This window comes from Candoia aspera, chromosome 16 (genome assembly GCF_035149785.1).
Source record: "Candoia aspera isolate rCanAsp1 chromosome 16, rCanAsp1.hap2, whole genome shotgun sequence".
Lineage (NCBI taxonomy): Eukaryota > Metazoa > Chordata > Lepidosauria > Squamata > Boidae > Candoia > Candoia aspera.
Window position 1 is genome coordinate 11,347,036 of NC_086168.1, and position 12,864 is coordinate 11,359,899.

Sequence of the window (12,864 nt, forward strand, 5' to 3'; positions counted from 1 at the left end):
CGCAGAAAATATGCAGCTTCCCTCTCCCGCCAGAGCTGCAGCCCTCTCCTATGAAAACTCCATCGTCCAGATGGCTCCTCGTCTCCTCCCGCGTGTTCTCTTTCTGAATTTCTCCCCTGTTCTCTCTGCGCTGTGCAGGTGCGTGGTGGAATCTGACTCCAGGAGCATCACACCTGGGTGACCCCCTGAGCTGTGAAAAGACTGAGAGGCTTATGTGGAGCTGCTGGTTGAAGTATCAGTGCCTAGCCAAGATACCCAGGAGGAGGGAAAAGGAGAAAGGGGAAGAGTACCAGAGGTGAAATCTGCTGTAGCCATGGTACGTCCTGGGGCTTGGCCGGGGGTGGAAGGAGCCTCTTGAAACCAGGGTTGAGCGTGCTGGATACTCTTCCTGGCCCAGTAACAAGCTTGCTAAAACAGCTAGCCTAGCGCTTGCAAAACAGTGCTGCATTAAAGGCTGTCCTGGCACTGCTCTTAAGCTGTGAAAAACAGACCTTGATTTATAGCCAGGACATGGTAGAAACCCCACTGTGGAGGCTGCATTGCATGAATTATTAAGCGTGGATGCAGAGGATGTGCGTAAATAACCTTTTCAAATAAAAGTGACATTTGTGAGTGGTAACCTTGAACTGATAGGGTCCACTCCAGGGGCTGCCCTCTTCCCTGAGGTTCTCGGAGAGGATTTCTTTCTCTCCCCTGCCAGATTGAAACATCGATACGGTGTTTGTATATATCCATCCGGCCACCCTGGGAGTGATGCTGACCCATTCTGTCATCTTCTTTGACGGTGGAGGGCACAGAAGTGGCTCTGCCGTTTCTTCCCAAAGCAGCTGAGGAGGTGGATGGCCTTGGGCATGCTGTGGGCTCAGTCCTGCCAGCCAAGAAGATCAAACTCCAGGTCTTCCAGATGTGACCACTCGGAAGAGTTGGGGCGGGAGGCAAGAGTGTTTGCCTCCCAGTTCTAGTCATCTGAGCCCCAAGAAGTTTGGGACACCCGGGGATACGGGGTAGCATTTCTCACCCCTCTGAGATCCTCTTCCTTAAACAGGTGGAGTAACTGAGCCCTTCTCCTGAGGACCATCAAAGTGGGGCACTTCCTTATCCCTATCTCCTGGGAGGAAAGTCAGTGAAAACCAAGTGGTTTTGTATTCCTGTTCATCTGAAGGACTCTCCTGGACCAAGACTTATTTCCAGTCATGACTAGCCAAATGCCCATCAGCAGGTCCTTGCGGCTTCCAGCCTTGTTTATGCTGGGCCTGAACATGAGGGTTTCGCTGAGTTATCATGACCGTGTCATGACACATCCTGTCATCTCTCCTCATTAATTTCTCTATAATCTCTGGGGAGCTCACCTTGACCTTGGTTCCTTCCACAGAGATCAATCCGATCATTTGCTAACGATGACCGGCACGTGATGATGAAACATTCAACTATTTATCCATCTCCAGAAGAACTTGAAGCCGTCCAGAACATGGTTTCCACAGTCGAGTGTGCTCTTAAGCAGGTCTCTGATTGGATGGATGAGACAAGCAAGTCCACTCGGATGGAGGGCAGCTCGGATGACAAAGAGGAACTGGCAGACGGCCAAAGCAGCAAGTGAGTGGGTGAAACTTGGGGTGAATGGAATCCCCCAATGCTGTCCACTTCTGTTTTCTGGGAGAGCGTTGGCCTTTATATTGGCAGTCAGCAAACTTCAGTGCCATGGGGCCTACTTTATATTTTTGCTAGACTCCTGAGAGCCCCCGTCTAGTGCTGGAGGGAGAATTTACTCCATGCAGACCTCAGTAGGTGATCTGCTTGGGCTTGGAAGATTAGTCATATGGGAACTCCCTGGGGAATCTTAGGGAAGAACATGACTTCCCTAAGATTCATAAACTAGACTGGGAAGTCATCTTCCTGGCAGAAGACAAAGTCTCACCACTTTTCCTCAAGCAACAGGGTTGGGTCTGAGTATTCAGCAAGGAAGTTTCCCCTTGCAGCCCTTTCTGCAATCTTGAGATCTTCTCAACCAGAATTTGTGTGGGGAGGAGCTGAGCCACACCTGTCTCCCGGGATCGCCGAAAGAAGGGGGCTGGCGGCGCAGGGCTTTCAAAGAGGGGCACTGCCCCGTGCTCTCGGAGGACGTGGAGCATCTGTCAATAGCGCCTTGCGCAGCTGTCATCCAAGCAGTAGCCGGGGTTAAATAAGGCGAGACACGCAGGCCGAGGGGGAGCCGAGTTAGGGAGGGCCACTGGTTGGCATTTGGTGCTCAGCTCCAGCACTGTAATATGACATGGCTCTTCTGGGCTGGCAGTTGTAGAAGAGTTTAAGATCTCTGCCTGGATTAGCCAGGACAAGTAGCCCTACCAAGGAGAACCTGTAAGGTCTGCATTTGCTTCCTGTGCAGGGACAGGTGACCTCCTTTGCCTTCTCAGCCAGGTCAGTTGGGAAGCAGCTGGAGCAGCGGCCCCGCTTTGGCATTTTTACTTCTGTTTTATTTTTTTAAAGCCCACAGACAACCCATCTGGACTTTGAGGCCGGACAAAACTCTGGCGTAGTAAAGCCACTGATGCGTGCACAGACGGATTGTGGAGAGAGAGAAGGTCAATTGGGCAAAACAAATTATCTATGCTGAAGATAAGATTGATTGGCTAATGGCTGTCCGAGGGGTCTCAGAGCACCAATTTGCTGCCTTTCCCCACCCCTGCACCCCCCCGCCTGTTTGACTTGTAATTAATGGTGCTCACCTAACGAGGTTGGGCGTCGGGATTGGAAAAAGCGCTTCCCCTGTTGCCGGTCAGAAGTGTTTGCGTGGCGTTCGTCCAGGGAAGCCCAGCAGGATCTGCAGCCCTATCAGTAACTGTGGTTGTGATGACACAAGGCTGGGTCTCTCTCTGTGCATTTACAACATTGTGGCCCAGAACATCCTCTTACATTGGGAAGCACCTCAAAAAGTTGTGCAATTGGAGGCATGTTTATGCTGCGGGGGGAAAGAGAGTGGTAATGTTTTCAAATTACTTTCAGAAGTATCACACAGTGAAGGGACTTGTCAGATTTCTGGTGTGTATTTAATTATTATAATGCCACACAATCCAGAGATTCCTTTTTGTCCAGGCTGTCTGAGCAGTTGAGTGGGGACAGATGTTGTAGGTGGATGTGATCCTCCTAGGACTGACTGACTCTCCTCATGGGTTTGGTCTCTTGGGAATCCTGGTTCTTTGCCTTGGGGGGAGGAAAAGTCTCTCTCTAGGATGCCCAGCTCCCTTAATTTAGCTACTGAATTAGCCCGGGTCGTGCCTGCAGCCTGCACAGTGAATCAGAAGCGAAGCAAACAGGGTGCAACACACAGTAAGTTACTGAGACAGACACTCACCCAAACCCATTAATCAAGTTTCCTACATTCTGCAAATATGTCTGCTAAGTTTTTATGCTGGGCATAAAGTACCATTTCATCTTGCACAGGTTTGATTGATTACGTGCCATCAAGTCATTGTCATCTCTTAGCGACCACGTAGATAGGCCTTCTCCCGGATGATCTGTCCCCAGCCTGGTCTTTCAGGTCTTCCAATGGTCCACCCGTCGCTGCTGTAACTGAGTCCCTCCCCCTTGCTCCCCCTCTTCTTTTTCCTTCCACCTTTCCCAGCTTAGAGCCTTCTCCAGACATTTAGGTCTTCCCATAGAAGAGAATTCTAATATTCACTGGACTTGCAGCACCCCTCCCGAGTTGCACTGAGATTGGGTTTTTCCCCCTCTTTTCTGTCTCTTCTTCTCCTCAGGGAATAAGTGAGGTCATGATTTCATTTTTAACAGCTGCTGCTGGTGCAAACACCAGGAGCCTGTTTTTTCCTGGTTCTCTCTGCTGGAATTTTTAACAGGAGCTCATGCTAAATTTAGGGTGCTGTTTTCTCTCGGTGTGTGCATAGATGGGTGGGTAAACGCCTTGGTCCAGATGTTCCTCAGAAGGAGCAGGTTGGCTGCAGGAAAGCTTGCATGGAAACCTGGTGGTGGTGGTCTTGTTCTTCCTCCTGGGCTCTAACATATTTTTTTTTCTTCCCCATGCTGCCAGCCTGGCCACAGCTCTCTGTCTACTCCCCACCTTAAAAAAAAAAAGCGAGCCAGCACTTTATGCATTAAGCTCCTGCAATGAGTGGAGGTCCCTCCCCCCCCTCCCCCTCCTTGCAAGCTTTTCTTGCCACAAGAAAGACAAGAAAAATACATATCCCAAATTCTCTGGAGCAGAAAATGTACAGTGATTGGAAGAAGGGTGGCTTGAGGCCTTAAAAGCAAAATATATTGGTGGTAAATCCCCATGACAGGGCAGATTATGTTGGCCAGCTGTGCAGCATCCCTACACAAATGCGCGGATTTTCGGAGGCAGCAGCTGTCTGGTTGAAGAGGCTGCTCCACGCCAGGGCTTCTGCACCCTTCCGTTTGCCCTTCACGAGGGTGAGCCACACTGCCTGCCCAGCGTCATCCAAAATCCGAGCCGCCGTCGCTGAGCGGTTGACACAAGCCGTCTTGGTGTGAGTTGCGTTAAACTCTGGAAGCTGACGCAGCTGTTCTAATGAATTAACCGTCTGGCGTTTGCATTCCTGCACGCTCCAAAGCATCGTTTTGGAATGGAATCTGACGCGTCGCCCGCCCCTTGGAAGAGGGCAAAGCAGGTGTGTGCATGTGCAAAATAATAGTAATAATAATAATCAAAATTTCCCCCCACCCCCCAGGGACCAAGGTGGCCGGATCTTGTGTGGCGTAATGAGAATTGGTTTGGTGGCCAAAGGCTTGTTGATAAAAGACGATATGGGCTTGGAACTGGTCCTCACGTGCAAAGAAAAACCCACAGAGACTCTCCTATCCCTCGTCAGAGACAATCTTCCTGTCCAAATTCAGGTCAGCAAAACGAAGAAAGCCGTCTTTGTAATCAATACCTGGGTGCTGCTGCTGCTGCTGCATGTTTTGTTATCAGTGTCATCTGGGGCATGGAAGAAGATACTTCCCTTTTGCTTCCCTTTCCCAAGGAAAAAATTGGAACGGTCTAGAAATGCATTGTTTGTTCTTGGTAATGCAGGTTGCTCTCCAGAGAAGGTGAAGGGAAATGGTGCAGATTCCCTGCTTTTTCCAGCTTTTTTTCCTTCTAACAGTTGCTGGAAGCAGTGTTTTGAAGCGCATTTTTCTTGGCAAGGTGCCCTCCCTGAGCTAAGCAAGGGAGGGGGCTGCCCACAGCTCCAAAATCTGCCCTCCAAAGAGCCTGCACCAGCCAGGAGATGCTGTAATTGTGACTCTTCCAGCTCAAATGCGGAAAGCCTCTTCCAATGAACAAGTTGAGCAGTTTCCATAGACAAAATCTACTAGGCGGTGTCGGGGATCCCCTACGCTGATAACTAAACATCAGAATGAGATTCTCTTGTGTCCATTTCCAAAATTCTAAGTCCTAATTACTATTATTGTCTGCTCACTTCAGGGCAGCTTGTAAAATAAAATAATAAAATGAAGAGCCAGAGAAATAATTTGCCGGGACACTTTTTCTGTTGGAATAATTACTCGTAAAATTGCTAGTCCTAGTAAGCATAACTAAGAAACTTTATTTTTATCGAAAAAGCCCCTGGAATGGTACTGTAGAAGACTGGAAATGAGCGTTCCTGGAACAGTGTGTGTTCAATGTAGCAATAATCCCCCCAAAAATATTAAAGCCTGCTTAATTCAGTGCAAATAAACCCCTCCCAGTCGGATGGTGGTGCGAGTCGAGAAAAGTCAGCGTCAGTACAAAATGGCATATTTTGGTTATGAGGTTTGTGAAGGGCTCAAATCACAGAGTTCGAGAATTCCCCCCCATTTTTTTGTTTTTTGTTGAATAATATAAGGAAAGCGTCTTGTTAGTCTGTCGGGGTGGGATTTGCTCCAGCAACATGGAACCAAGTTGCATTTTTGCCTCCTGCCTTCCAATTTGGGGCAGAAATGACAACAGACAGTGGATGTTGAGGTTCTGGATCATCTCAGTGGTCTTGATGGGTTGCTCTGCAGGCCAGCGATAAAAGCCCTTGGAGGACGCCATTTGAGCAGACTCCAGGGAACGGGAATGTACCTGCATGGCAGTAATTCTTAGCAAACTTCTCCTTTTTTTGCACCGTTTCCCTGGCAATTCTCGGATGCTCCAGAAACTCTCTGCCAGCATTTCTAGCAGGGCATAAAAAAGCAAAAACAATCATTTCCTCCCCCAGAAGAAGGCTCAGAGCATTGCTTTGCTGCTGCTGCGGTTGTTTAAATGTTATGTTACCTGTCACCGTCGCAGCTGCTGCAAAACACTCAGCTAGTGAAGAATGCTTTCCCCGGTCAGCAGAGGCAACGATGGCGCCTTTCCGTGCTGGCCTCCAGTGTTGCCCCGGTGGCTTGATGGAGCCATTTCTGGACTGTTTCAGAAACTCACAGAAGAGAAGTACCACATAGAGCACCATCCCGGGGAAGCAGCCATCGTGATCCGTAGCACAACGGGGCTCCCACTGACCCTCAAGGTGATCCTGACCTCCCCACTAATCCGGGATGAAGCCGAGAAGAAGGATGGAGGTAAAGATAGAAGGTGGAAGAGGGCTGGTCTTGGACAGGACTCACTTTGCCCCACTGAAAGGGTGCGCAGCTGCTAACCTCCCCCCAGTTGACCTACTCAGCAGTAGACCCAGCTCAGAGCCCGTCTTCCTGGGAGACGCCAAGGGGCAGAAAGAGGCCACTTAAATTTCTAGAAGGGCAGAAATTTGTAACTGGCTTCTTTGATCCAACAGGGCTTGCTGGATTTGAGTTGGCACAGATTTGCAGCAAGCGTTTCTTGCGTTGGCCCAGATCCTGGATCAAATTCCCTGGATCAGGAAGGATTCTTTCTTTCACCTGCGCTATGAGGGAGAGGAAGGATTTCTTCCCCATAGCCTCTTTCTCTGGAATATGAAGTTGCTGCTGATAAGCTTTGGGGTGGTGCTATAATGGCCTCTGCGTGGGGAAGTGGGCTGTGGGTGGCCTGAAAGAAGCAAAATTTGTCCGCAGAGCTTATAAAATTGTGGCTTGCCATCTATTGGGCTAGCAGCATAGCGGGATGGTGGGGGAAAGCTGGCCAGGATGTATAGTTCAGCCGTTCTTTCTTATATCTGATTCTCTGCAGCAGAGTCCAGCGTAAATCCCAAGTGGTTTAGATTTCAGAAGAAGTCTTTGAATTCCCAAATTATAAATCAGGCAGAGCCAACCATACAAAAACTCTCAGAGCCAGTAACACTTGTTTTGAATCTGGATTCCCATCTGAAAGGGAGCTGAAATGACAAGGCCTTTGGCCCCTGAGATTGTGGGCAAGAGAAAGATGCTCAGATTGGCCAAGGCAGGCAGGCTGGCTCATGGCAAGATGGGGCTGATTGATTTATGGTGTTGATATCTCCACTTTTCCTCCAAAAACTCAAGAAGGTATAGACAATGTCTGGCATCCCAGGTCATGCTTAGCCAAGCTTTATTTTATCAACGGTTTGTTGAATACATCATCATGGGCTGAGTTCCTCCAACATGCCATAAGCCATAAGCCTTGGTCTGCAAGCCATCATGGTGTGAACCAAGCCAGTTTCTGGAGTGAGCTAGTCCTAGACTGTAGAAGTTTCACGTGGGGACTGGAAACTGATGATCTGGTGGCCCAAGGCCAAAAGAGTTGGGGAAGATGGGCTTTAGTGTCCTTCCAGCTCTGAATCAATTCAGATTTTTTTTTTTTTAAAAAAAGGTGGATTTTGGGCTAAGCACTAGAAGAAAATTTGTAAGTTTACAGCCTGACAGTAGAAGGGGTCAGCCTCTGGAGGTGATGATCTCTCTCTCACTGGATGCTGGTTTGTGGGTTGGAAGAAGCAGTCTCTTAGCTCCTTTCTAATTAAGTGGCTCTAGGAACAGCTCTGGACAGATTTCAGTTAGCGCTGAAGGAAAAGTCCCAAAGTCAGTCTCTGTTGTTACACCATTTCATAAATTTATGCTCTAAAGGGAGATGCTTTCACTAGAAGCTCAGGCTGGATTACAGCCCACCAAGTGACCTCCACCATTGGCGTTTCTTCTGCTTCATTATCGGTTGACGATCAATATCAAGTCAGTTTGCTTTTAAGTGCTGCCCAGTGATTAACGGGATGGTGATGCTAGAAAAAGGCTCCCTCCAAGCCGTTTTGCCACGCAGCAAAACGTCTCTGTCTTTTCCCTGTCTCTCCTCTTCCCACCAACGAACTGACGTGTCAGTCTTAAAGGAAGGGTTGGAGTTGCAGCTGACTCACATGGCCGAACATTACGTTCTCTGGTGCACACGGTCATGTGTGAAATTCTACCTCACTAATTCCTCCCTGTGTCCCTTCTCCTGTTACTCTGTCCGCCTTGGCTGTTGGTCTACAAGAAAAAGTGTTGATGGCCGATCTTTCCTCAGTGTTGAGAGAACAGCAGCAGCGCTGAGCATAAGTCCACAGTCCCTGTCTTCTCGTGTCCCCTGAAAGGAGACGGCGGGACCCTCCTACTTGGAATCAAGTTGGTGGGAAGGTTTATGCATCAGCAAAAGCAGGATTGCTTTGTTGATCCATGGGTTTCCACCTTTGTTTCAGATTTCTTTCCTGCCTTCCCTTCCCAGCCCAAAATGGGCTCTTGAGCAGGGCCAGACTTGACCAACAGGCAGCTTCTGTTGTGATAGCCAAGGCCGCTGCATGCTCTTCTCCTGTGATGGAAAAATCCCCACTGCACATGGTTGCTCTTTCTGAGTTTACCCCATGGGCTTCTGTTTGCCTCTCCTCCATGCAATATCAAGCCAGCATCACTGTAGAAAGGGCTGGTCAGGCTTCCTTGATCTGCTGCAGACCAGGAAGACCAGCCAGGACCTCCTGCAGTTTCGGTTGGTGGGTCAGCTGAGCCCCAAAGGAGCCAGGCAGATGTGATAGTTGTTCCACGTCCTGGCCGTCAACAGCATTTTTTTATTATTTTTTTGTTGTTGTTGACATTTGGAAACGTTTGACACAAATACAGTGTCATTAGGCAAGTTCTACTGCAGAAGGAGCAATCTGGTTTTTCTGCCCCAACGCGACCGACTGAATCTGTTTGGCAGGGAAATTGAAACGCTCACTCAGTTTGTGCTCTTCTCTTCCAAAAACTGCAAGCGCAGAAAACCCAGACAAAAGAGGGATTCAATGCTCTCTTTTTATTATTGTTTTCTTTTTTTAAAAAAACAAAGCATTTTCTATTGTGAGTCCATTTATTAGTTTTGTCCATTTGCTGGCAGTTTCTAGATGTAGTAAAACTGGATCTTTATTTATGGTCTGCCCTCTGGCTGAATGGCTCCTCTGTTAGTCCATTTTTTTTCTTCCCTGTCCTTTGGAGGGGGGAGGAGATGTGAATTCCTCACTCCCTACCCTGTACCAGCTGCTGGGAGCAATGAGTGACAGCCCCCACAACCCAGGAAAACCCCCATCACGGTCACTTGGTGACTTTGTGGATCTCAGCTTGGCCTGATCCAACCTCAAGGCACTTCTTAAGTTCCACATCCCAATAACTGGGTCTGTTTATTTGCTACACCCTCCAATTCCTATGCCCTCCGTTATGGGCTATCTTAAAGGGTCTCTGGCCTCCTCACTCTTCCCCCAGTTCAACCACAGTTGTTTAATGGACTCAGTGGCTTGAAGCCAGGAGAAAAAGACGAGGATTCTTCTGGGGAAAACCCGAGTCTCAGGGTAAAAGTGAGCTGGCGGACGTTGCATTCCTAGCTGGCCGTCAAGATGGGACACGGCCCATCATTGGGCCGAGAAAGACATACAGGCAAGAAGAAGAGGTCAGTTGCCTTTAGAGGAAAGTGTCACATTGACACAGATTCCACCCTCTATCTCTCTGCGATGCCAATGCCCCTTCTTTCTTCACTCCTGTCACCTCTGTGGAGTAAATCATGAACTACTACAGTGTTTCTCAACTTGGGCAACTTCAAGTTGTGGTGGCTGGGGAAGTCTGGGAGTTGAAGTCCACACATCTTAAAGCTGCCAGGGTTGAGAAGCCCTGGACTACTGCATCTCCCCTACCTCCCATAGGGGTCCTTCCTAACATCTCACCACCATGGATGGACAGGCATGAACTGATGATCGCTTTCTGGCTCTGGCTGTTCAAACTGGTCCCGTCACTCTCTTCCCCTACCCCAGCTTCTCTTTCCGTTCTTCTGTGCCCCCCTCCTCCAAGAGATTCACTCTCACGGTTGCTTTCTACCACCAAGAGGCCCAGCCTTTGGAAAACACCACAGGCATGACTTCTCCCAATTCTTGTTGTTTTCAAAGGTCTTCCCTCCCCTTTTCAGCATGGCTCCTCCAGGAAGCATTAACCAGCGCTTGGAGGGGAGGGTTGTCTTCCTCTGGGTAAGCCATTAAGGCAGAAGAAGGCCATTGTGCCGGTATAAAATAGTCTGGCTTGCCCTGTCTTCAATTTGCATTGTCTTCTCGCTCTGTGTTAATGGTTGCCCAGTTGCAGGATTAGCAAAGGAAGCTGCCAGGTTCATTCACGGTTGGTGAGATGGCCTTGGAGACGGTCAATCTGTAGTTGTTTTTTTCCCCTAATGGCTTTAAAACAAAGTCTTTGCTCACAGCAGTCCATAAGCATGGATTTGAGCAGATATTTCATTCATTTTCCCTGAATTACGAGCCCTCCAAAAGCTTTATATGATTCAAATGATCCCAGTTTACCATTGAAGGTTGCCACCTCCTAGGAGGATGAACTGTTGCTGATTAAAGTTGGGGAGACAAGAACAACAACAGTTCACTACCTTTTTTTTCTGGGGGGGGGGGAGAAAAAAGCAAAACTAGAGTGTCTCCTTGTTGTGCTTGTAAACCACTCGGCAGCTAATCCTGTTGATGACTTTGCAGCTTTCATTGGCCCTGTTATTGGATGCCTCAATCCTCACCAGAAGGGTAATACAAAAACAATGCTGCAAAGCTCATAGAGGTTGACAGTAACTGTGTGGGGCTTTGTGATTCCTCAGCGAGGCAAGAACAGCGAACCCAAGACAGCTTTTTGAGGTTTACGCTCTTTTTCTGCCTTTGCGTGCCCCTGTGGGTCCACGGCTTAGCAAAGCTGTTGCTCAAAACACAGGCTGAAGGGGTCCCCTTGAAAAAGAACCCAGCACATTTGGTAAAACTGTAAATTCTCCTCCTGTTCTCCTACACAAACAACAGCTTGCACCGCAGCGCTTCTGCCTTGTGGAAACAGGCTTTCCAAGCTAGCAACCTCCCCTTGCGTTGAATCACACCCATAAATTGCATCCTCTACTCAGCTGGTTGGAGAATTGTGCTCTAACAAAGCTGGAGAAGCACAGTTGTTCTGGAATGTCCTGTCCTGTCAACAACTTTCAAAAAGTTGTAACTTTTATTGCAAGTTCAAAATACAACATTGGCTTAGAATACAAATCAGTGGGGTTGGTCTCCATCCCAGCTCAGTCTGTTTTTGACACGTGAACTGCCCGTGTATCTAACGGATTTGTGCCGGTTCAGCGTGCCTGGTAGGCAAACTTCCCTAAAAGTTTTGGGTGCAGAGTCTTCCCCAGAGAGCCTTTGAACTGATGCCCAGGGGTCAAGCCAAGGGTTTGTACCCAGATCTCCCAGCAAATAAGTCCAAGTACTTTTACCTAATGAACTGACACAGTATTTTGATGTTTGCTGTAGTCATTCCACCTTTTATTTAAAAAGGTGGGGAATGGATCAAATCAACAGGGTTTCCCTCTTTAAAACTGTTGAGGGCCATGCCTAAGGGGAAGGCTTCCTTTCAGCCTCCTTTCCTCCCGCAAAAAGGACAGAAAAACAGTGTAAATTTCAGTGGTCCATTGCTGTCTTGTCCAAATTGTGAAGCTCTCTAGCAGAGATAACGTTTAAAACAGCTAAGTTCCCTCTGCAGGATGCTGATTGTCCAGGGCATCTTGGCTTCCGGGGGCGGGGGGGTTTCTGATCATGGATAGATCACTTTGTGACAAAGTGGGGAGCATACAAACCGAACGCAAAGCTTTTTAAAGAACCCCTTTATGGAAGGCAGCCCACAAGCCTTTTGCAGGGAGCAGAGAGCTGCGCTGAATGCCTTTCTCTGTCCACGATGGTTTTGTTTTCCTTTTGACTTGAGAAATCATTGGTGGGAATGATGCAAAGCACCACACTTTGTATGGTCTGCCCCAGGAAGGGTTCTTCTTAAATTAATAAGGTCCCAGATTGACTGCAAATGTTGAAAAATGGCCTACCTTTTGCCTCTTGTTGTATACACGCATATTTACTACTATGTTAAAAAAACTGGCATTTTAAAAAAAAAACATCGTGCATCCTTGATGGGAGAAAATTACAGGGGAAATGAAAGCTGGTGCGATTCTGGGACTCTTATTAAAATTCTCCTGTTTTGCTGGCATTTGTTCTGTGTTTGGGGCCACAGAATCTGCTTGGTCAAACTCTGCATGTCTCTCTTTGTTTCTTCCCTATTCCCGTTTCCCCAGTAGACAGTGTCCCGGTGAAAGATCCTTCGGATTTACTCAACAGGCAAAAATGCCTCGAAGCTTTGGCGTCTCTGCGGCACGCCAAATGGTTCCAGGTTGGGCTTTTTGTTCCTACCTATCATAGCCTTTCAAAGTTTTTTTTTTTTAAACATATTTTAAATCGTAGAGTTTAGGTCGGACACTCCGCAGGCAAGAACGGGACAATTCTGTTTGTTTCAGGCCAGAGCGAACGGGCTAAAATCATGTGTAATTGTGCTGCGGATTCTGCGGGATTTATGCAACAGAGTTCCCACTTGGGCGCCGTTGAAAGGTTGGGTGAGTATTGCTTAGTCCACATTTGCATAATTTTCTGGGGAGGCAAAGAGGAGAAGGCAGTACAAAATTAATGTTGCCTCTTGTAATTTCTC

The 12,864-nt window shown here is 48.2% G+C and overlaps 1 protein-coding gene across 3 annotated transcripts in view; it reads left to right on the forward strand.

Moving 5' to 3' along the window:
* The window catches only part of STRBP (spermatid perinuclear RNA binding protein), a 51,675-nt gene that overhangs the window by 23,568 nt on the left and 15,243 nt on the right, over positions 1–12,864 (forward strand). For 2 of the 3 annotated variants that reach the window (XM_063316386.1, XM_063316387.1), the window contains 6 exons: positions 139–316; positions 1,373–1,593; positions 4,701–4,866; positions 6,393–6,537; positions 12,458–12,552; positions 12,677–12,772. In XM_063316386.1, coding sequence (XP_063172456.1) covers positions 314–316; positions 1,373–1,593; positions 4,701–4,866; positions 6,393–6,537; positions 12,458–12,552; positions 12,677–12,772 — 726 coding nt within the window. In that variant the 5' untranslated portion in view covers positions 139–313. Of the gene's footprint in view, positions 1–138; positions 317–1,372; positions 1,594–4,700; positions 4,867–6,392; positions 6,538–12,457; positions 12,553–12,676; positions 12,773–12,864 lie in introns of those variants that run through there. The other variant, XM_063316388.1, reaches the window with a different exon arrangement.